The 22,745-nt window shown below is 35.5% G+C and overlaps 1 protein-coding gene across 2 annotated transcripts in view; it reads left to right on the plus strand.

Annotated features, from left to right (window-relative positions):
- The window catches only part of LYN (LYN proto-oncogene, Src family tyrosine kinase), a 44,430-nt gene extending 21,735 nt beyond the window's left edge, over positions 1-22,695 (plus strand). The window contains exons 2-13 of one of the 2 annotated variants that reach the window (XM_026692506.2): positions 3,123-3,260; positions 6,400-6,445; positions 6,541-6,649; positions 8,545-8,643; positions 8,736-8,839; positions 10,824-10,973; positions 11,608-11,760; positions 14,754-14,936; positions 15,275-15,351; positions 18,037-18,190; positions 18,809-18,940; positions 21,032-22,695. In XM_026692506.2, the coding sequence (XP_026548291.1) occupies positions 3,129-3,260; positions 6,400-6,445; positions 6,541-6,649; positions 8,545-8,643; positions 8,736-8,839; positions 10,824-10,973; positions 11,608-11,760; positions 14,754-14,936; positions 15,275-15,351; positions 18,037-18,190; positions 18,809-18,940; positions 21,032-21,234 (1,542 nt within the window). In that variant the 5' untranslated portion in view covers positions 3,123-3,128 and the 3' untranslated portion in view covers positions 21,235-22,695. The remainder of the gene's footprint in view (positions 1-3,122; positions 3,261-6,399; positions 6,446-6,540; positions 6,650-8,544; positions 8,644-8,735; positions 8,840-10,823; positions 10,974-11,607; positions 11,761-14,753; positions 14,937-15,274; positions 15,352-18,036; positions 18,191-18,808; positions 18,941-21,031) is intronic. The other variant, XM_026692519.2, reaches the window with a different exon arrangement.
- Positions 22,696-22,745: the final 50 nt, after the last annotated feature.

The following is a 22,745-nucleotide window of genomic DNA, read 5'->3' on the forward strand; positions in this document are numbered from 1 at the left end:
CTTTCTTACATGATTCTTTTAAGAATAAATTGAAAAATGTCCTCTAATTCCTTAAGATGTCAGCTACATTTTCAAAACAAAATTAAAAGAATCTAAAAAAAAATAAAGCAGATTGGAGCAGAGTTTTATGGCATTAAAGCAAAGTTGTGTTTTTATATTTCTGTCTTTTAAACTTCATGTCATTCCCTTTTCAAATTTCTGGATCATTCAGTGGAAGCATTTGTAATATTTCTTTTTCTCACTTGGATGGGAAAAAAGAGACGAGGGGAAGGATTTGTCACAAATCTCTCAGTACTAAACAACGGGCCTGACCTGTAGTGTTAATATTTCACAAATGTGTAAGTAGGGAAGAGAACTTTCCCAGGAACTCATGGGATCAAAGGTCAGATAGTCAACTTAAAGGTACTGATAAGTTATGGGTACAAGTAACTTATGCATTTTTGCAAACTTGTTGCAACATGATAATTTATACTTGTATTTTGATTTCAGGATACTGCCATACAAAGGAAAATTACTCAGGAAATATTTGTTAAAATAGGAAAGTACTTAGCATCTAAAAATAAATAGCTAGATATGGTCACTCTCAACACACATAAAAAGATTGTCTCTGAATGGAATTTATGACAAAATGTAGCATGTAGAGTATTAACTCTATTGTCTACTATACTCTACTATACTAACTCTACTATCTTATACCCATTTTTTCTTAATTAAAGATAATTTGAGCCAGTATGTTGTTGTAGGCTGGAAACCAAGGAAACTGTGAGTTCTACTCCTGCCTTAGACAGAAAATCTGCTGAGTGACCTTGGACCAGTCACTTCTTCTCATCCCTAGGAAGGAGGCAATGGCAACCACTTCTGAAAAACCTGGGCAAGAAAGCTACAAGGATTTGTCCAGGCAGAGTCCGAAAACCAAACACAATTGAATGAATAAGATTGACAAAACCAGAAATCCAGAATTCAAAGCAGCATCATTAAAAATACAGAAACTATGGGTTTGAAATAAATTTGCAATGGGGAGTACAGATAAATTCCAATAATCTTTTAATCTGGAATTCTCCTTGTCTTCCCAGTACTGTCAGCACGTGGTCAGTCCTTGTTAAGATGTCTTTGTTCTTCATGCCTATTCGTTAGGATTATGCTTCTTAAATATTTTGATTGAATGATTATGATTCAGCAGTGCTTAAGATTACCTTGAATTTGTTGATACCTCTCTGAGAACTTAGATGGAACTTCATCCACTTCGTACATATTAGGAATATATACAGCAACTATGTTTCTTTTTCTATTATTTACACCTAGGATTTTATCAAGCTACCGGTGTGTTATATTGCTTCATGTGCGATTTTTCTTATTACCAATAAAAGAACCAATAGATTGACTTTGCTTTAGGTTTTTAATAGGCTGTTATAGGCTTGTCTCTAGCCCTGTGGTGGCGAACCTATGGCATGCGTGACACAGTTGGCACACAGAGCCCTCTCCATGGGCATGCATGCCATTGCCCCAGCTTAGCTCCACCGTGCAAGTGCGCGTGTTTCCCGCTGGCCAGCTGGCCTTCAGGTTTCTGCTGCACATGGGCAGGGGCGCATGCGTGGGGATGCACATGCCTGCGCAGGGCATGCACGATGCATTTTGGGTATGCTCATGTTTGCGCTTTGCGCACTCATGGCAAAAAAGTTCGACATCACTGCTCTAGCATTTTCCTCTTTCTAGAACTATGCTGAAATGATAGCTATGGAACCAGGGGTGGGATCCGACTGGTGTAACTACCGCTTCGGTGATTTGGCGACTTGCACGCTGCACGCGCGTGTGGAGCATCGTCAGCTATGCTGCCCAAACAGCGGAGCAGCGCAGCACTATTTTCCTGCTTTTTCAACCGCAGCTGTGCTGCGCAAAGCAGCTGAGGTTGAAAAAGCAGGAAATAAAAGTCAGGTAAGAGCCCGGGCAGGCGGGTGGGCCAAACAGCAGCAGACATAGAACCGTTTCTACCGTGTTTCTCATATAATAAGGCCGGGTCTTATTTTTTTTTGAGCCCTGAAAAAATGGCTAGGCCGTCTTTTCGGGGGTGACTTAATTCCCCCCCCCTTGCATCTTCGGGCGGGCGGGCGGCGATGGCTTGGATGTTGACCTCGGCGTTGGTGGGGTACTTCGTATTGGGGTCAACGAAGGCAGCACCATATCCGGGTGTGCAACAAAAGAACTTCCTAACGGCAAGCCCCCCCACCATTCCCCCCGCATTTTGCATGTTTTAATATAGGGCTTAATTTGGGGGGAAGGGCTTAATTTCATTTCATGCCTATAAAACATGCTGGGACTTCCTATTGGGGGAGGCCATATTGTTGGAGAAACAGGGTATGTCTGCTGCATTTCAGAGCTACCGGTTCTACAGAGCTGGACAGAACCGGGAGAATCCCACCCCATTCCTTCATTTTGCCAGGAGCACAAAGCGGTCGCTACGGTACCAGGTACCAATCTGCAAGAGCCTTCTGATTTTTCCAAATAAATAATAAAAACAATGTTAGGAAATCATGACACTTAACATGATTTTTATGATTTTTTTTTCTTGATTTCAGTAAACATTCAGGATGCATTCTCTCAAGCAATATACACTTTACCAATTTCTAAAACCTCAGTTAAATCCCAGGACATTAATCATGAGAAGTTTAAATTTAGAAGGGACGAACATACAGGAAATGTAAATACAAAACATAGCGATCTTTCACTCACCTTTCAACTTGATAAACTATTACGTTTATAAAGCATATTGTAAAAATTATGGAACATAGATGATCATCATTGTGTAAATGTAATATATGTCAGATCCTGAAAATAAAGCAGAAATCCCTTTTATTTAGATACAATAACTGCTATATATAAATATTAGTTTTCAGGGTTATATGCAAAGTGAAAATAAAAACCTTATGTGAAACCTTGGGCTAAACACCCAAATGATTTTGTCTGTTTAAAGATATCACACAAATCTCTTTGGGGACAATGTTTTATTATTTATATGCTGCTGCCAAGGTGGAAAGATCCCCGCAAATTCATATAGGTTTGACTATGTGAATACATATGACAGCATTTTTGTCTAATCTTTCCATTGTTTTGTTTTGTCCCAACAGGAAAATATGGGATGTATAAAATCCAAACAAAAAGACAATCTACATGGAGATGGGCTAGATGTGAAGAACAAATCAGTACGTAAAACTGAACGAACTATTTATGTGAGGGATCCAACGTCCAATAAACAGCAAAGGCCAGTAAGTAGATAGTTTCAGGGAAGAATTCCAACACTGAGATTGCAGTTTGACTGGCATATCTTAAGTGTTTATTTCATTAAAACAGCCAACACAACACATAACCAGAATGAAAATTACATTTTCATGGACTGCAGTTTAATTTTGTGGCAGTGGATTCATTAGCCCATAAAGAATGTACCTGAAATCCAGAACCTTATGTCTTTGAGTCCGCAGTTCCAACTAAGAGCAGTTTAAATATATAGCCTTGCTTTTATAGATCACTAAGTAGTGTTAGTTTCACTGTAGAATCTTGGAAATACATTACTTTTCTTTAAAAAAAAAAAACCTCTTTTTTAACACATTCACGAACTGAAGAAGCCCCTTGGATGAGAAGCAAACATCTTCAAGGAAAAACAAAGAAAATCCTGTTGCTTTTTGAAAAAAAGCATCTTTGGGACAACTATGACCTGGATGATTCTCCATAGACTGCAGGTTCGGAGTAAATGCCTCCCAATGCAGCTACAGAGGGGGAAGTGGTAGAAGACACTGACTGCAAGCACAGTGAAAGTATTTATTCTTGTAGGAAATAAACTACAGGTAGTCCTTGACTTACAAAAGTTCATTTAGGAGCTGTTCAAAGTTACAACAGCACTGAAAAAGTGACTTACGACTGTATTTCAGAGTTACGACCTTTGCAGCATGGCCATGATCACATGGTCAAAATTCGGACACTTGGCAACTGGTTCATATTTATGACCATTGCAGTGTCCCAGGGTCATGTGATCACCTTTGAGACTTTCTGACAAGCAGAGTCGATGGGGAAGCCAGATTCCCTTAACAACCAGGTTAGTAACTTATCAACTGCAGTGATTCACTTAACAACTGAGGCAAGAAAGGTCATAAAATAGGGCAAAACTCACTTAAATGTTTCACTTAACAGACATTTTGGGCTCAATTGTGGACATAAGTCGAGGACTACCTGTATTAAACTAAGATGGGCCTTGGCCTAGTATTAATGCTAATTCTTTTGCAGAGCGCTGCATGCAAAGTCTCTGTCTAAGGAGCTTTGCAGGTTTTTTTTTAAAGTATTAATTTTTTTACCATCTTCAGGGTTCAAAAATATTTTTTAAACTATGCAGTCTTAAAAGGTTACAGAGATACTGTATTAATTCTCATAAAACATATGCTAAGAGGAGGATGGGCTTTCCATTTTCAAGATGGATGCCTTCATAAAATACTTTTTTTTATTTAATAAAAATTGCTACAGATAAGAAAGATAAATTGCAACAGAAACCTATGTGTAAGAAAGTCTTAAAGCCAAAACTGAATATTATTGTTCTTTTTAAAGTTTGGGAACCAAGAACTAGATAATGCACCTGGCAATTGTATCCATTACAGGATAACTGTTTTTTAGTTATCATATGGTAAGAATACCAGCTGGAGTTACATACTGTGCTAAAGCTTGCCATGCATGACTTTACTCATTTGAGGTTGTTTTTAATGAAGAAGAATAACTAATAGAATACAAAGTATTGCCTTAAAGAAAACCTGCATTTCAATGAACAGGTACAGAACATTATTTAAAAATTGAATGGCACTTTATTGTATTACCTGCCCCAAAATAATATGACAAAGATGAGATGATAGACAATAGGAATGTACAGCAATCTGGATTTTAAAGAGAAAATAAAATTTTTGATGCACCAAGTTGCTCATTGTGCCTTTGATGGAAATCCTTTTAGAAGCTGAACTTTTTCTAATCTTCCTTCCAACTCCAGGAAAAGATGCATTTGAATTAAGGAAGTGACAGTACATGGAATGTCTGAGTCCACACTTTCTCTAAATCACCTTTTTATTCAAATCTCAATTATTCCACAGCCCTATGGAAAAGGGTCTCAGGAAGCAGTGGAGGAAAGCAGCTTACCATTTGATAAATGGGGCTTCTATTCCATTTACTGCCCATCGCAGTAGCCATTTGGTACCCAAGATTTAAAATCTGCCTTCATAACTCCTAAAGTGTCCACCAACTGCAAGATGACTGCATTAACTATAATTATACTTTAGATTAATACAATATATAATTTTAGTCCTTCTAGATTATTTAACAAAACATGTTTTGTGTGAATTCAGCCTAGGCAACTACAGACAATTCTTCTTACAAGTTACACGAGCTGCTAACATGATAAGGAGTAGCATTGCTGATGATTAGCATTTCAATTCAGCAGGATTTCAGAATTGGCTGGATTTCACCAGTTCCCCCTTTTAAAAAAAGCAAGGCTATGCTCCATTTAATTTTCTTACAGTGTTGTGGGCTGATTGGAACATCACTGAAAATGTTAGCTACTGGATTGCCTTCTGTCAGAATAACAGTTGTAACTCAAGTGATCTAGGAGGGGGCCACTGTGCCAAGAATCCCTTAATATATCAACTTTACTCTACTTACTGGATAGTTGAAAAAACTTTTGAAGAATAATCGACAATTATCTAGTGATATATTCACAAACCACATTTTAAAATGGAAAAGCATTCTATTAAAATAAATGTATATATAAAAATATAATTTTGACAAATAAGTAAATTTGTTTTTACCAAAAGTAGATCAATTTGGTTTTCAGAAAACCCACAAAATACTGATATTCCAGCCAAAATGGTCAATTGTGCCATAAATATTTTTAGCAATAGCCTAGTATTGCAGAATGTCCAACAATTTTAAATAACCTAAAAATGCATGCTGACTTTGAATAAATTTTATTCATTGTCCAGTGGAACAGATTAGGTTGTATACAAGTCCTTGTTGACATGGAATTCATTTTTATAGGCATATTGAACACTTTCTAATTGTTGTTCTATAAATAGACATCCACCCAGTTGGCTCTTGCAAATTTTTTCCAGGAATGTTTTTATAAATCTATATAGCATTGAAGCTTATAGAAGAACCGTGGTGGTTCAGGTAAAAGAGCAATCATTTAGTTTCCAAAATGGCTTTATTAGGACAGGAATTTCCTGATAAATTTGTATGTGTGGATATTTCAAACCTAAGTGCAGATATTTTATTTTACAACCCAAAATAAAATAATCAGCATAAGAAAAACCCTATAGGATCTGTATTTTAAATTAAAATAAGTTTGATGATATCAAATAACGTATTATTTTGTTTTAGGGAAATGAAGATATTCTTTTGCCAGGTCAAAGGTTCTATCATGAAGGTATGTTTATAGAAAATCATTGATTGCTACAACAAATTGCTATTGTTTGAGTGTAATAAATGAGTAAGAATATATTTATTGCATTTCTCAATTAGATGAGGAGAAAGAACATGGGGACATTGTGATAGCCTTATATATTTATGAAGGCATGCATGAAGATGACTTGTCCTTTAAAAAAGGAGAAAAAATGAGAATTCTGGAGGAGTAAGTATAAGTATAGAAGTCTTGTCCTGATTTTATTTACTTCTGTGTAATCATGAGGTTAGGGGGTATGCTCAGCAATTAAACTGGCCATTTTAATTCTAGTAGATCAAACCTGGTTCATGTTATAAAACTAATGAAGGTAGCATTGTGCTGGGTAAAAACTGGGAAGGACTGTATTTATTGGCCATGAAGTTCACAAGATATGGATTGTTATTCAACTTAACCTGTTCTGACCAGCTGGCCAATTGGAAAGGTATAATAAAAGGACTATTGGACAACCCTGTGTATACTTTCAAATTCAGTCTCCAGGATCTCTTATTGAAGAATTGATTAGAAGTTCAGAAGCAGATGTCCTGCAGGTTTTAAAGGGAGTTTTTGTTCCCATTTATCCCATTTTGTTCCCATTAACATGTTTGTAAATGTATAATACTAAAACATACATATACTGTATCTATATAGCCATAGACATTAATAGCTGTGTAATATTTCTTTCCATTAAAAAGTCACATGCTTTTTCTTTGTCCATGAAATATTGCTTTAATCATCAATAACTGAATTTAAACATTCTTGGGATAATCTATCCGACAAAGTTTTTTTTTTTAAGTTAAAAAAATCAAAAACATTAAAGGGCAGATTCGAATAATCCCCTGGGTATTTTTCTGCCATCAGTTTTCTATGTTTAATAAAAACTATCAATCTCTAGCTATTGCGATAAAAAAACAAATCACTTTCTATGCAAATGCAAATACAGAAATTAATGCTGACCTATATATTTATTAAATTATGCAGTCATCTAAACCTGTGTGATAAGTAATACTAGTTTTGGAAGTGAATTGCAGGATTTAATATGCATGAGGTCTCAAATCAGTTTTGATTCTTAACATAGTTAACAGGTAATATGTTGGGCATACTTTGGCAGCATACTAAACCATTTACCTTTAGCTGTGAAAGGAACAGAAGTGCTTGGATTCACTGGCTTAGCTTTCTACCCAGCCTGTCTGAGAAAGTTATTATGGGCAGATGAAGATGTCTTTCTTTATCAAATTTATACATCTGCACATTTCACCAAAGGAGACTATGGGTGGTGCACAACAAATGGATAAAACCACATATAAAAACCATAGATGTAAAAAGATACAAAAATCACATTTACAGTAACCTTATAAAAACAGAGGTACAGGCTTTTGGCAAAGAGGGAATAAAAACAACCAGCTCAAAATTAAATCACCTAAGAATGGGTCCAGTTCCCTGGTATCGTAGTGTGCCTTACCATCAGAGAATGAGGTTACTTCTGGCATTGAACAAAATATACTTTGAACAGATAATGCTCATCTTACAACCACTTACTTAACAAGGATTTGAAGTTACAACAATACCCAGAAAAGCTATTTACCACCCATTTCCCAAGTTGTGGTAAGCAGACATATTCCCATGGTCCATGATCATCAATATGACCATGTGCACATCCTGCAGTCACATGACTGTGATTTGTGACATTTTTTTGCTGATTTTCTCATTCCAATTGCATCATTCATTTAACCACCACCACAAGAAATGTTGAAAAATTGGAGATCTGGTCACATGACGCCTAAATTTATGACCACAACAACTTACGACAGTAATTCCGGCTTATAAGTTGAGAACTACCTGTGATTTATTTACATCTACAGTTAAACAAAGCAAATAGTGTGTTAGGATAAAAAGCCCCAAATGAGGCAACTATTTCAATGAATGTGATTCATGCCAAACCATTAATCCTGGATTAGTATGATGTCTGAAAATAGTTATTATTTCCTTCAGTTGAAATGTAAGCTGCTTTGAATGCTACTTTGAATGTTGATCAGTAAAGTCTTCTTTACAAAAATAACAGTGATTATTTTACTCTTTTTTTTTAGACATGGTGAATGGTGGAGGGCTAAGTCCCTTGTAACGAAAAAAGAAGGATTTATCCCAAGCAATTATGTTGCAAAAGTCAATACTTTAGAAACAGAAGAGTAGGTTTCTTATCTTTTAAGTATTTGATTTCCTTTGCTTTTTTTCTCATGTTTGGGTAACAATAAAATATTTTTTTAAATAATACTTTCAGATGGTTCTTTAAAGACATAACCAGAAAAGATGCAGAAAGGCAACTTCTAGCTCCAGGAAATTCTCCTGGAGCATTCCTGATCAGAGAGAGTGAAACATTAAAAGGTAAGTTTTCTGGATTTCATTGGATCTGAAAATAAATTCAATTTTCTGTCTCTTACATGTTTGTGACACAAACTTTTGAATAAGCTTCTGTATGATCAAATATATTTGCAACATCTATGACAAAAAAAATCTTTCTTCCAATCAACAAACCAGAATCTAACAGACTTTCCTACTTTTTCTAGATTCCTTCTAAAGAGAATTATTGACCAGAAATAAGATTTTCGGGTTATCTTTAATATACATTGCTATTTAAATTGATGTTTTCTTCCTTTGATTTACATTGCTGCCCAACTTAACAAAAGAACTTATAGTTGGATAGTAGCATAAAAACAAAACAGGGAATACCAGAACAGAACAGCAAAACAATCAAGGTCAACAAATGCACAATCCATTAAAAAGATCAGGCCTAATGCCCAGTGAAAGCCAGGTTTTCAGGGCCTTAAAGGCTAGCAGACTTGTGGCCATCTAAAGCTTAAGAGGACTGTGACAGAGAAGGCATGGCAGCCGGATTCTGCCAGGTAATATAAGAAGGGACCTGAAACATGCCTACCTGCCAGATACCAAGAAATGAGAAGGAGGCACAGGTGTCTCATAAATAACATGGCCGTGTGCAATGGCACACAATGGTACATCAAGTTATACCCGTAATTATTCATACAATAAAAAATTTTCTAGGTAGAAGGCAGCTTTATATAGAGCATGTTGCATTAGTCCATATGAAAAGCGACTAAGACATGAGTGATTGTCCCCCAATCTGGAAATGTATGGAATTTAGTATCTGAAAGAGCCTCCTGGCCCTGACTGCTGTCTCCCGTTTCAGCAGAGCCAAGACCATAAAAGGATCCCCAAACTGTGCTCCAGTTCTGTCTGAGAGAACACAATTTTATCCAGAACTGAAGGAGGACAGAGGAAAGTCTGAGCGAAAGCTGTTCTTTCCCATTCAGGGACTCCAGAGTTTCTAGAGATTGGGAAGGAACCTTAGCAATATGACTTGGTTGCTCTAGGTTGGGAGTTATATAACTGGATATGGTATTGATGATATCTGACCTAGTGGCTTTGTTGGCTGTTAAATAAGAATGGAGAGAGAGTACAACCTGAGGAACCCATAGAGAAAAAAATTGTTAAATTGCCCTCCATCTCCACCAGATGCCAGCTCAGCCATATGATTATGGTTTCCAGGTTTGTGTTGTATGATGAAAAGGAAAGTGTTTAAGGGGCAGAAATGATTAGGATTCTATTTTACAATCATCTGAGAGTCTTATTAAAGTCAAATTCTATCACTATTCAGCTATAACATAATACAATTGTTCAAATGTGTAAGAAATGCAGTTGGAATGAGTGATACTGTGAGAAAAATAGTTTATAAGATGATTAACTATAGTGGAAAAATAGAAACAGAGTCCCATGATTATTTTCCTTGTTCTGAATCATTGCTTGTTTGGAAAGAGTCAGAATTGTTCGCCCAGGAAAAATGTTGTTTTATTTTTTTAAAAAGAAACATTTTTAAACAAATGGGAATGCTAACAGAAGCCTGTTTTTTAAAAGTAAGTTTTGTTTTATTGCAATCTGTTTACTAAGCTTTAGAAAAATATCAATCTGATGGACCTAGTGTTTATTGTCTTACTGCGACAGTAGGTAGCAATGACTTTGGGAGATGGAGGAAGAACAATTCTCAGATATGAGGCAATTAGCATGCAGAAGGGAGATGGGAAGGCAAACATCTCAAAAGGGACCCTTCCTAATATTTTGGGTTTTGACAGCAATGGGGGAGAAACCTACTTTAAGACTTGCAATATTATATGAATACAACCTTACAATAACGTAGAAGTAGTACTTCTGGGTGGGCTCCTTGTCTGGACTACCTTACAAAGCTGACACAGTTTAACCTTTTCTTTATTAACATTGTTTATATGTTATTATTTTAAAGATAGCAACCAAATGGCAATTATTTTATGGTTTATTGTTGGTTTTGTTTTGTCCACAGGTAGTTATTCATTATCCATAAGAGACCATGATGGACAAAATGGTGATGTTGTTAAGCACTACAAAATCAGAAGCTTAGACAATGGAGGCTATTACATCTCTCCAAGAATTACTTTTCCCTGCATCAGTGATATGATCAAACATTATCAAAGTAAGTCAGCAGATTTTCTAAAGTACCTATAAAATACTAGCCAAGACGGAAAACATTTCTGCATTTCAAATTCAAATAGATTTTGACTTATAGGATAATTGTGTCAAGGGTGAGCATAGTATAAGTCCAGGTGAAATTTCAGGAGGGAGCAGATTGAAATATTCAAAAGGCATATATCAATGTGAAACCAAGATAAATGCAGCTTGAGGAATATCAGATTGGCTTGAAACAGAATACTTTTCAGATTATCAACATTGTAAATATTTGTATAACACTGTGGCAGTCTTGTGAACATATTTGCTGTGGGAAAGAAAAACCACAGTTGATATTAAAGGGAGTGCAATTTTGTTCATTCACAATAACATTTTATATAGATATCTTTGGCTCTTTCATTTCCCTTATGAAAGGTTGGATAAGTACACATAGTTCCAATGTAATTATCCCCATATAACTTTTTGCAGCTGCATCACAGGATCACACTAATCTTAACTGATAGTCAACTTGAGGATGAAAAACAAATGCCACAGAATCTGTGGCATTAAAATGTAATCCTGTCCTCTAGAAAGAAAATACAGGTATACAGGCTCTGAAAATGTATAATGATACAAATATAGGATGTTTGTTTCTTAAACAGAACAAGCGGATGGCTTATGCAGAAAGCTAGAGAAAGCATGTATTAGTCCTAAGCCACAGAAACCGTGGGATAAAGATGCCTGGGAAATTCCTCGAGATTCAATCAAATTAGTGAAAAAACTTGGAGCGGGTCAATTCGGAGAAGTTTGGATGGGTAAGGTACTCACTTGTATTATATAGACAATTTCTCATATGCTTATAACATGTAAATAGCAGGGAGTAAGTAGAAGAGGATAGAGGAACTATGGCCCCTGAGTCTTCCTCGTAATATCTATCATGGACATGATTACTGAGAAATGGGGATGCTATTTTCTGGCATCTTGAGGCAGGAAATACATGAGAACAGTATTATAAAGCTCTAAAATTGGCTTAACACGGCTTTGAAATATAAAATAATTTATAAAACCCTTACCCCAAACTAAAACAAATAGTCACCATACATAAAGCAAACCTTAGAACACTTGTCAACAATGATATCTGTTTCTCAACTGGGATAAGTTATTGATAAGCATTATTTTGCATTCAAAAGATGTACTACATTGCTGTGTGCTACATGTTTCTCTTCAGTGATACAGTGCAGGAAATGAACCAAATCAGAATGTTTGGAAATATGAAATGTTTTTTTCCCAAAACTGAAGTTCTATGTTCAAATAAGTGCAGGTGGCCTATGAGCTCTAACCACTATTCTCCGTTGCTTATTCATAGTCTCATAAGAAAGCAATTTAATTGTTTCTCAACTTATTTCTTTTTCCAGAAACATGGGGGTGGGAGGGGAGAGAGAAGTTTAACCTGATACTTAATTTTTGTGAACCTAGGCACCAGTAAAGAGTGATCTTGCTGGCACTTCTTGTAATCATAATTACTGGTGCTGGATTTATTATAACAGTCAAGAAACAATGATGTTGATTAGGAGCATTGAACTGAATGATTATATAAGAAAAAAAGAGATTACAGAAGATGTCAGAGAATGTGTGTGTCCTTTTCCCAACATCCCTCAAATAGTTGTCAAAAAAATCTAGTATAGTGCCAGTTTCTAAGATGTTGCAGCTCCTAAGATCATGCGTAGGCAAAATGGGCCTTTGTTATTGCCCAATTACCCTGAACATTTCTTTGGTCGGAGGAGGAGTGACTCCAGTAGCTCCGAAGATCATGTGGGAGCGAATCAGTTCGCTCCCGATGATCAGCTGCTGGGCCCACCCTGGCTCCATACCGACCTTTATTTCCTGCTTTTGATGCTCAGCTGCATCGTGCGGCACAGCGGATTGCCGCGGGTCAGCTGTTGAAGACACAGGAAGCGTGCAGGAGGTCAGTAGGAAAGGCTCTGCATGCGTGCAAAGTGCGTGTTTGCCATGCGTGCACGCAAAGCACACCCACCGAATTGTTGGTAAGACAATTTGAATCCCACCACTGCTCAGGGATGTAGAAAAAAACTATTTGCTCATATCATGAAACAGTGCCTTATGCAGTACTTGGCAGATAATGCTGGGTAGCACAGAACAAATCTTGGATGACTATGATTGTTGACTTCAGTTGCATGGTCAAGTTTCCATTTGCCCACCGAATGACTGCCTCTCTTTTCAATTTAGGAACCCATCTCCATATGGCCATGCCTTCACTTCCTGTCACAGTGATGATTGATTTGTTAGTTTAATATAAGACATGCAGATACAATATACTTCTCAGGCATCATCTTGGGATGTTTGCTATTTAGTATAGCCATACCAAAAATTCTGCAAAATGAATGGACATACTATACTATAGGTTAGGGAAGTGCTGTCATCTGCAGAAGGAAGAACCGATTTCAGGAAGTTATGTTCCTTCATCTTTATGTAAAAAAGAAAAAGAGGGTGTTTCTGGTTCAAGATGTTTCCTCTTGTTTATGTAGCCACTTTGACATCTAAATTTGGCATACTGTAACCCTTTAAGTAACTGCTAGACAATGACAAAATTACTGCATTGAAGAGCCAAACTACAGGTTGCTACTGCTCATGTCTGCCAACATGCAAATTAGCTTGTCATACACCTCATATAGAAATGTCCTGGAACTGATCACAATTAGTGTATAGATTTCATTTTTCTTTGTATTTCCAAAAGGACATGTATTTTGCCTTGTTTGCTTCATAATGATTTTAGTGTGGCAAAGAAATCCAAGACAGTTAATGAGATAAGATAGTTAAGGGAGATAATAAAGGATAACACTAATCCTTTATTATGTTTTAAATTATATAGAAGAATAACTTTTTAAATCCAGTGACCAAAACCAGCAAAGAATCTCACAACATTTTACATCCTGAAGGGTATTATAACATGAGGTCTCATGGACAAGAGAAAACTCTATTTCATTAGAAAGTATCTGCTTTGAGAAAAAAATGTATGCAAAAGATTATATAATATGTGCGCTCAGGAATATATCCTATTATTTTTATGGGAATTGATCATACAGAAAAGGAAGCAAGCATTCTGATAAAATTTATTAAAAAATGCACAACATAAAATGCAAATTAAATTTTAAAAAACTTTGGAACAGGATTCTGTCAAAAATGCATCTGAAATAAAATTTAGTTACCCCTTTAGCTCGACCCAGAAGATTTAGACTTACAATCATTACCAACCTCCCTCATTACCTGTCATATATGCCACTTTGTATAATTTTGAGAAAACAGATAAATAAACTATTCTTTATTTATCTTCCTAATATAAAAGAAATTAAATGTGTACATTTTTCTGTATTTTTGTAATATTAGATATGAATTTGTCATGAGTATTATATTCCTTCTTGTGGTTTAGGTGTAGGATTCCGCTATTTAAGAGCTTAGTGTTCTTGTACACCCATTCATCCACCAATTTTCTACAGTGATGATTTGAAAGTATAGATACAAAAAACAGCAGCATCTTTTTTCTGTATCACATTGAAGCCTGAAAAAAAGTTGCTTCAATGAATAAATAAACTTTGCATTTAGTAAATGCAAGATTCAAATTTCTTCTTCCAGCTCAATTAACATGTGGCGTACACCAGGCTGGATAAGGTTGGACTTTTGCATATATACAGCATAGTAAAAGTGTCACATCTAGATATTTTAGTAATGTATTAATTGAATATAAATAATTGTAATTATTTTTGGATTCATCTTGTCAATTTCATTCTAGGTTATTATAATAATAATACCAAAGTGGCAGTTAAAACTTTGAAACCTGGTACTATGTCCGTCCAAGCATTCATGGAAGAAGCTAACCTAATGAAAACACTTCAGCATGACAAGCTAGTCAGACTATACGCTGTAGTCACCAAAGAAGAACCTATTTACATTATAACAGAATTTATGGCAAAAGGTATGCATTATTGAATGTTATGTCAAAAATATTATTTATTGATAGTCATTAGATTTGAAATAGAGAGTCAATCTACATTAAATTCTGAATCTTGGCAGAATTGTTGGCTTTTCATCCTGGAAGTTGGCTCTTTTCTAGACAAAACTATCCTTCATAAATTAAAGTAAATTAAAGTTCACAATTTGCACTCATCCATAATGGTCCAAGTGACTAAACTTGTGGGTTAGTCAGTAAAGTATAATCTAAAATTGCATACTTTAGCGTAATCTGGAAAACCAGATGATCAGAATACTTGTTTTATTTGTATTTTTGCCAATAAACTTGCTTACTCCACACAGGAAGCTTACTGGATTTTCTGAAGAGTACAGAAGGGACAAAATTACTACTACCAAAGCTCATTGATTTCTCAGCTCAGGTAAACAAAACTAGATATAAATTAAAGAAGTCTTCTTGTTGCTATAGGAAAATAATAGATCTATGTGACTAGATTGAAGTGTATAAACTGTTACCAAATTATAAACCTGATTACAAGCATGTAAAAGTATCCCTTGAAAACCATAACTATGGTATATCAACGAAGCTAGTATTATTACAAAAACTTCAGTTTAATTATGAAGCACTAATTAATTATGTTTATAGAGCTTTCAACCATGTTGAATTGTTGTCTGGGCTCTTCTGATGTCATGGAATAAGTATTCATATTCTAACTTCAAGGAACAACATAGCAGGAAAAAGGTTTTTTTTTCCTGCTACAGAAGTTATTGCAGTCCTTAAGTGCTTACGATGACTGTTTAGTACTGCAAAAGAGAATACAAGAAACGTCAACTAGGTGTGAATCTGACTTCCCAAGAAGACTCATTGTTGTTCTCGCTTATAAACTTGAGAAAAGAGAATTCTAGACCTATAATGACTAATCATTGGATCATGAAAAATCATTAGGAACTAAATTTCTTTAGCCATGTAAATGCATTGCCCATTTAAGTTCAAGCCAATTTAGAAAAAGAAACAGAAACTGAGCTCCTTCCAACTAGTTTAGAAATCTTCAGGATTTGCATGAGTTTAAAACTAGGTTCATTTATGAGGATGGGCCCTGTTACTACTAGGAAGCAGATGCAGTGAAGCCAGAGCCATTGCAAATAAATTAGAAGAGCGGAAGAGAAATACACTGCATTTAGTAAATAGTTTTTCACTTTACCATCTTCCTCACTTTCTTTCTCATTAAATAAAATAGCAACTAGCCAGAATACATTACTATCCGATTAGATATTCACTTCAAAACCTAGCACAGTGGAACAATATATATAAAAATAGATCTAAATATTCATAACTTCAGATAGGTTTCAATTAAACCTATCTATTAAACCTATCCAGTATATACCCCAGGCCAGTATATACCCCAGGCCAGAATATACCCCAGATCAAAACACTAGATAACAGGATGCCTTCTAACAAGTATGCTTTGAACATGAACTTAATTTTCTGTTGTAAAATTTAGCCCAGACTAGTTTAACATCAACAACTTTTTATACTTCTATTTAAAATCGGGGTGTTTTTTTACTTTTCCCAGTGCAATGAATTATTTTATCTGGACATTCCGCTTTGCTTTCAAAAAGATTATAAATCATAATTTAAGTTTAAATTCATTTATTTTATTTATTTTAAACACGTATTTAATCTAAAGACTATTTCTCATATTTAAAAAAAGAATTCAGCAATTGTGACAGGAAAATGAGAAGCGTCACAAATATTTTTCCATTATCTGATCTCAAGAAGAGGAACAAGAAAAGAACAGTTTCTCTTTTTGCGTATACTTATGTGTTTTTAAAGAATGTACAGGCACCTATTTACAGTATTACAGTTTTTGAGTTGCTGAAATTCAGCTTCAACTTAACTGCAACTTCCAGTGAATACAGTGACTTTATTTATTCAAGTTCAAGTTTTTGTTTCAACCTTTCAGACTCTATAGGCTTGACTAATAAGTATATGCCAGATTCAGATAGTTTGGACCTATGTGGTACACATGCACTTAAAACAGTCTTGGAGTTCCCTACATATGTAGGCTGGAAAGACTGAGGCATAAAGGGTGTACAGGTAGTCCTTGATTTACAACAGTTCATTTAGTGACCATTCAAAGTTACAAGAGTATAGTAAAAAGTGACTTACGACTGTTTTTCACAGTAACTTTTGCAGCATCCTCATAGTCACATGATCAAAATTCAAATGCCTGCCAGTTAGTTCATATTTATGACTGTTGTCAAGTCCCAAGGTCATGTGATCCTATTTTGCAAACTTCTGGTGAGCAGAGTCAATGGGGAAGCCAGATTCACTTAACAACTGTAGTGGTTTACTTAACCACTGTGGCAAGAAATGTCAAGGACTACCTGTATATATTTCTTGGGTATCCTATCTCAACCTTCTGGAAGGTTTTCACCAGAAGTTCAGATGGTGCCTGGTGCCATCTTTCGGAAAGACAGAATTTGTCCAAGGTCTGTTGAACCCCTAATGAATCCTTTACCAATTCTCACTGTGGCATTAGTAACCAAATGTATTGACATTATTTTTGCTTTATTCTTGACTTATGATATGTTGTTATAAAACAGTACATTACAAATTGATCCTGATTCTACAGTACATCTGTTTAATAAATAAAATTAAGTGTCTTTCAAAGATTTGCAGTCCTAATAAATTTTAGAAAAGCAATTGCCATTAAAATAAAAGAATGTGTATTTTAAAAAATATAACTTAAATACCAGTTATTTAAATAGAACACAACTAGTGGCTTTGTCTCTATTGTTTGCAAAGCAATGGAAAATGTCATACTTGTATTTAAGCTGCTGGCCTATGGGTTGGAAACAGATCCAAATATAACTTTTAGACAAATTTTACAAAATATTGCTTAAATAATCACCACTTTTTAACAAAAGGTTATAAATTTTTACAAGTATTCTTCAGATACAAATAAAAGGAGATATTAGGCTTGTATATAAAACTGATATACTAAAATAGAACACAAACTATTGTTAATGAGTTATTTTTACATATTTTTGAACATATAAGCAACACAGTAGAAAAATTAAAACCTTTTTATCTCTTCTTGCAGATTGCAGAGGGGATGGCATATATTGAAAGAAAAAATTACATACATCGGGATCTTAGAGCAGCAAATGTTTTAGTTTCAGATGCACTTATGTGTAAAATTGCTGATTTTGGCCTTGCAAGAGTTATTGAAGATAATGAATACACAGCCAGGGAAGGTTTGTACTGTTTTTTAAATTTTAATATATTTAATGATGGGGCAGATTTTTATCAGTGGTCACTTAGATGTTTCTAATCAATAAAGTATAATAAATTATACTTTTAATATATTTAATGTATTAAATTTAATATATTGAACAATGTGTCATTTTCCATAGGACAAACAATGCAGTAGGTAGGGGCTGTGGGGAGACATATAATGCATTTCTCTGAAAGAGAGATTTGGGCAGCAACCTGGAATTTTGACAATTCCTCCATTCTAAGGCCCCCTCCCTCTTAGTTGCACAATTCAGAGCAAAGATTATATACCCAACCTGAATTTCCTGTGTCATAATCACACAAGTGGACGAAACACATTACTTCATTACATTCACAATATGGAGACCACTGCTGGAAAAGGGGTAGGAAGAATTCCAGATGCCAAGATCTGCATGCTTTCCTTTTTTGTTCTCTGTTCATGAAGGACAATTATGGTAAGGCAGGGGATGAGGAAGAAAATAGGTTTTCATGTTTTCCTAGAAGTCATTACCCAGTCACTTCACAATTCTTTCCAATTTCTTAACTACCTTCACTTTTCAATGTCTAGATTTAAGATGGAATTATTTGTACTTCTCTAGGTGCAAAGTTCCCTATCAAATGGACAGCACCAGAAGCCATTAACTATGGTTCTTTTACTATTAAATCAGACGTGTGGTCCTTTGGAGTTCTTCTATATGAAATAATTACTTATGGAAAAATTCCTTATCCAGGTTTGTGCTTCTTCCTATGTACAGTATTGTTTTGTTTTGTTTTTACTATATAGAGAAGTATCACAGTCAATCAAAGGTATGTGTTGAACATAGTTATTTGGTGAAAAGGTAAAAGAAAAAGATGGTAGGAAAGTATGACTGCAGCTACATCAGGTGGAACAGTGTTTTATTATAGAAGCCATAATAAAACACCAGTACAACCCACAAGTAAAGTTACGTAACTAAAGTTCAGCAATTTAGGTTACTTCACTAGTTGCATCTTTTGCTAGACAATGGAAGTGTAAATCTGATTATTCTTGGATAATGGAATAAATTGCTCCTATTGTTGTGGGCAAAGGTGAAAATGTTTGCTTTGGCCCATTACTGCCATTGCTGAACTGGATGAGGAAAACCAATTGCAATACTCAAGAGGCCAAAACAATTGAGGTTTGGTCCTACTCATTCCCAGGTTACAAGGAACATTTATTAACTGAGTACACAATGGCAAGATTTTTCTTCAAAGCTTAGAAATAAGAAATGTAGATTAGGCTTTTGGAAAACAACATGCCCCTTTTTGTGTTTTGAAGTTTTTATTCATTTTCACAAATAATTTATTTAGGTTAAAGAAATCTACCTAAATATTGCATTTCTCCAGTAAGCAAATCCTGCCCATTTTGTGAATAAAATGGATATAAGCACATGATTTACCGTATTTGCCGGCGTATAAGATGACTTTTTTGCCCTGAAAAACATGCCTCCAAGTGGGGGTCGTCTTATACGCCGGGGACTCCGACTCCCACTTCGAGCTTGAGTTGCAGCCGGGAGGGAGGCTGGGGGGTGTGTGTGTGTGTGTGTGTGTGTGTGTGTGGCGGGTGTCACTCGCCACGCGCTGCGCAACCTTTCCCCCTCTTCCTTCCTTAGCGGTGTGGGGAGGAGGGATTCAAGATCCTCACGTGCGGCATACTTTTCTTTTTTTTTTTCTTTTTGTACGCAGGTTTTGCGTGCGGGCGGCTGTAGGTTAAGGATGGGGAGCCCGGGTGGGTTATCAGGTTTTACTGTGCTTCCAACATGTGCGAACGGTGGGAGAGCGGAGAAGAGAGCGAGCGAGCGCCCGCTGTGTGAAATCCTGCCGTCAAAGCAACACTGGGGGAGGCAGGGTATAAATTTACCAGGTTAATGTAGCAATGGTGATTAATGCCCAGAACATTGTTTGCGGGTATTGGGGTGTGTGTGTGTGTGTGGTGGTGGTGAGGAGAGGTTGTCCTTTTAATGCGGAAAAGTAGGTGTGACCTTGTGTAGGAAAATAAAGAGATCCTTTTTAGCGTGTTTGGCTTCTTTGCCTCCCCTCGTTCGGTTTGACGTGGAGATAATGGCCTTCGGGCGGGAGGGGAAGAAAACGGTAGCTGGATCATTTCAAATTTCACTTACTCTCCTGCCTCACTTCAATATGTCTGAGCGACTCCAGATACTGGAAGACTTTTTGAATGAAAGTGTTACCTCCATTTTTTTTTTTAAGAGGGCCACTTGGGGAAAAAAAAAGATTCTAAGGAATTCCTTGTTTCTTGATTAAAGAGAAGGCATTGAATATAATGTTCCTTGGCAGCCTTTTCAGTGTCCGGGTTTTGGTGTGTGTGTGTGTGTGTGTGAGAGAGAGAGAGAGAGAGAGATCGAGAGAGAGAGAGAGAGAGAGATCAGCTGTATTGAGAAGAGAACGTTTCCTGTGTTCTCATTTTATTTACAACATATTTTACGCTTAATGGTAAGCAATGAAAAATATTTTTAAAACTCATTTCTAAACTCCATAGCTATTTGCATATTCTTGGTTCAAAATTGGATTAGCTCATTTCAAAATTGTCCAAAGCAGAAAAGTGCGTCAAAAAAAAAAAAGTGCAAAAGTGGAAGGTGTGTGGAAGAGGGGGTAGTCTTATACGGCGAGTATATATAACAAACTATATTTTGAGTGGAAATGTTGGGGGTCGTCTTATACGCCCAGTCGTCTTATACGCCGGCAAATACGGTACCTTAGAAATGTATATTTTCCTTTTCTAAATCAGCTCTTCTCGTACCAACCATATTAAAAATAACTTTTACTTTTTAAAAAAATTATTTCAGGTATGAGTAATTCCGATGTAATGGCAGCCCTTCAACGTGGTTATCGCATGCCATGCATGGAATCTTGCCCCTCTGAGCTTTATGATATTATGAAAACGTGCTGGAAAAATAAAGCAGAAGAGAGACCAACATTTGAATATTTACAAAGTGTCCTTGATGATTTCTACACAGCTACTGAAGGACAGTATCAGCAGCAACCATAGAAAAAAAGAATTGTTGCTCTTCATTTCCAAATGGCAGGGACCTTTTAATAAGACAATGTGATTGAGCCAATTCTTTTATACTTACACACATACATGTGTTGGGATACCCTAATTGTTTTGTGGTACTCAAAATTGAAAGCTAGAACTCAAGTGGGCAAGACAGATTATCAACATCTTGCTGAAGGCTTAGAAGTTTTTCTTCTTCACTGATGCTTTCTTTGTATTTATATTAAGTAAACAACTAGTTGAAATGAATTATGATATAACAGATCATCATTCTCTGTAAAAAATCCTGGTGCAAAATCAAAACTCCATGAAGGAAATCAACACTTATTCCAAATAACCCTGTGCAACATGTATCTGGAAAAAAAATATTAGTTTTACGGCTGAGCTAGAAGTTATATGAGCTGCTGCATTTTGTTTACTGAAAAGCTGCAAAAGTTTGGAGGGAATCCCTTTATCATTCTACCATTTCTTTGCAAAAAAAAAAAATGTTTTTGTAAAAATCTATTCTCTAAGCATGGCTGAAAATTTCCCTTTAAAGGTATCCTTCAAAAATGGGTAGTATGAAATATGCTGGAATTGAAAAGAAAATATCACTTTAGAATAATATTTTGTGTTTTTCTGGAATTCAACAGCTATTTTCCATTCCTATTTTTTCCCCCTCTGATTATGTCATTTTATTAACTGTGTTTAGGGAAAAAGCCAATTAAAATGTTTAGCTTTAGAAATACAATTGCATATCGCAACTAAAAGTAGTATGTTTTGGCACACACAAATTATATGGTGAAAAATAATTGAACACATTTTAAGTAAGAGTCCTAGAACACAATTCATAGAAAACAATATGTCTTCCAAAGACACAATACTGTGCATCAGGATTTTAGTAATGCTACACCACCATCATCCCATGCACACATGTCCTGTATAATATATTGGGAGGACAGTGTTTTGGGTGAATCTTCTGAAATGCTTTTCACCACTCCATTATTATCAGAACACAATGATTATACCTATGCTCAGTAGTGCTGGTCAATACTGTTATATACTTTTAATGAAGAAATTTATTTGGTAGACTGGTAATCGGACTGTCAACTTGTAAATACAATTTCAATGTTTTTGTGATTTTAATAAATAAGCATTATTGAAAATCTGAACCAATATAAGGTCAATTTCTTATTCCTTATTACAATAATGGACAGCTTCTTTAACAAATTAATTCTCCTGGATTTACATCTCTGTTCCAGAATATGATCCATTATGCTGGAGTTTGAATACATCAAATAGTCCTAGTTAGCTGGTCAGTGATAAAGGATGCTAGAAATTGCCCTTAGACAATATCTGGTATATCACAAATTTCCATTTTTCCTGTAATGTATCTTCTCTTATAATTATTACAGGATATGCTCAGTTACATCAATTTATTAAATTATCATAAATTAAATATTTCCATAAAATGTCTTTTCTAGCTCTTATGGTATTTTTTGTTTCCTTGGAATTTTTAAAATATA

Source organism: Notechis scutatus, chromosome 3 (genome assembly GCF_049901735.1).
Source record: "Notechis scutatus isolate UNSWTSFEM ecotype Mainland chromosome 3, rNotScu1.2, whole genome shotgun sequence".
Taxonomy (NCBI): domain Eukaryota; kingdom Metazoa; phylum Chordata; class Lepidosauria; order Squamata; family Elapidae; genus Notechis; species Notechis scutatus.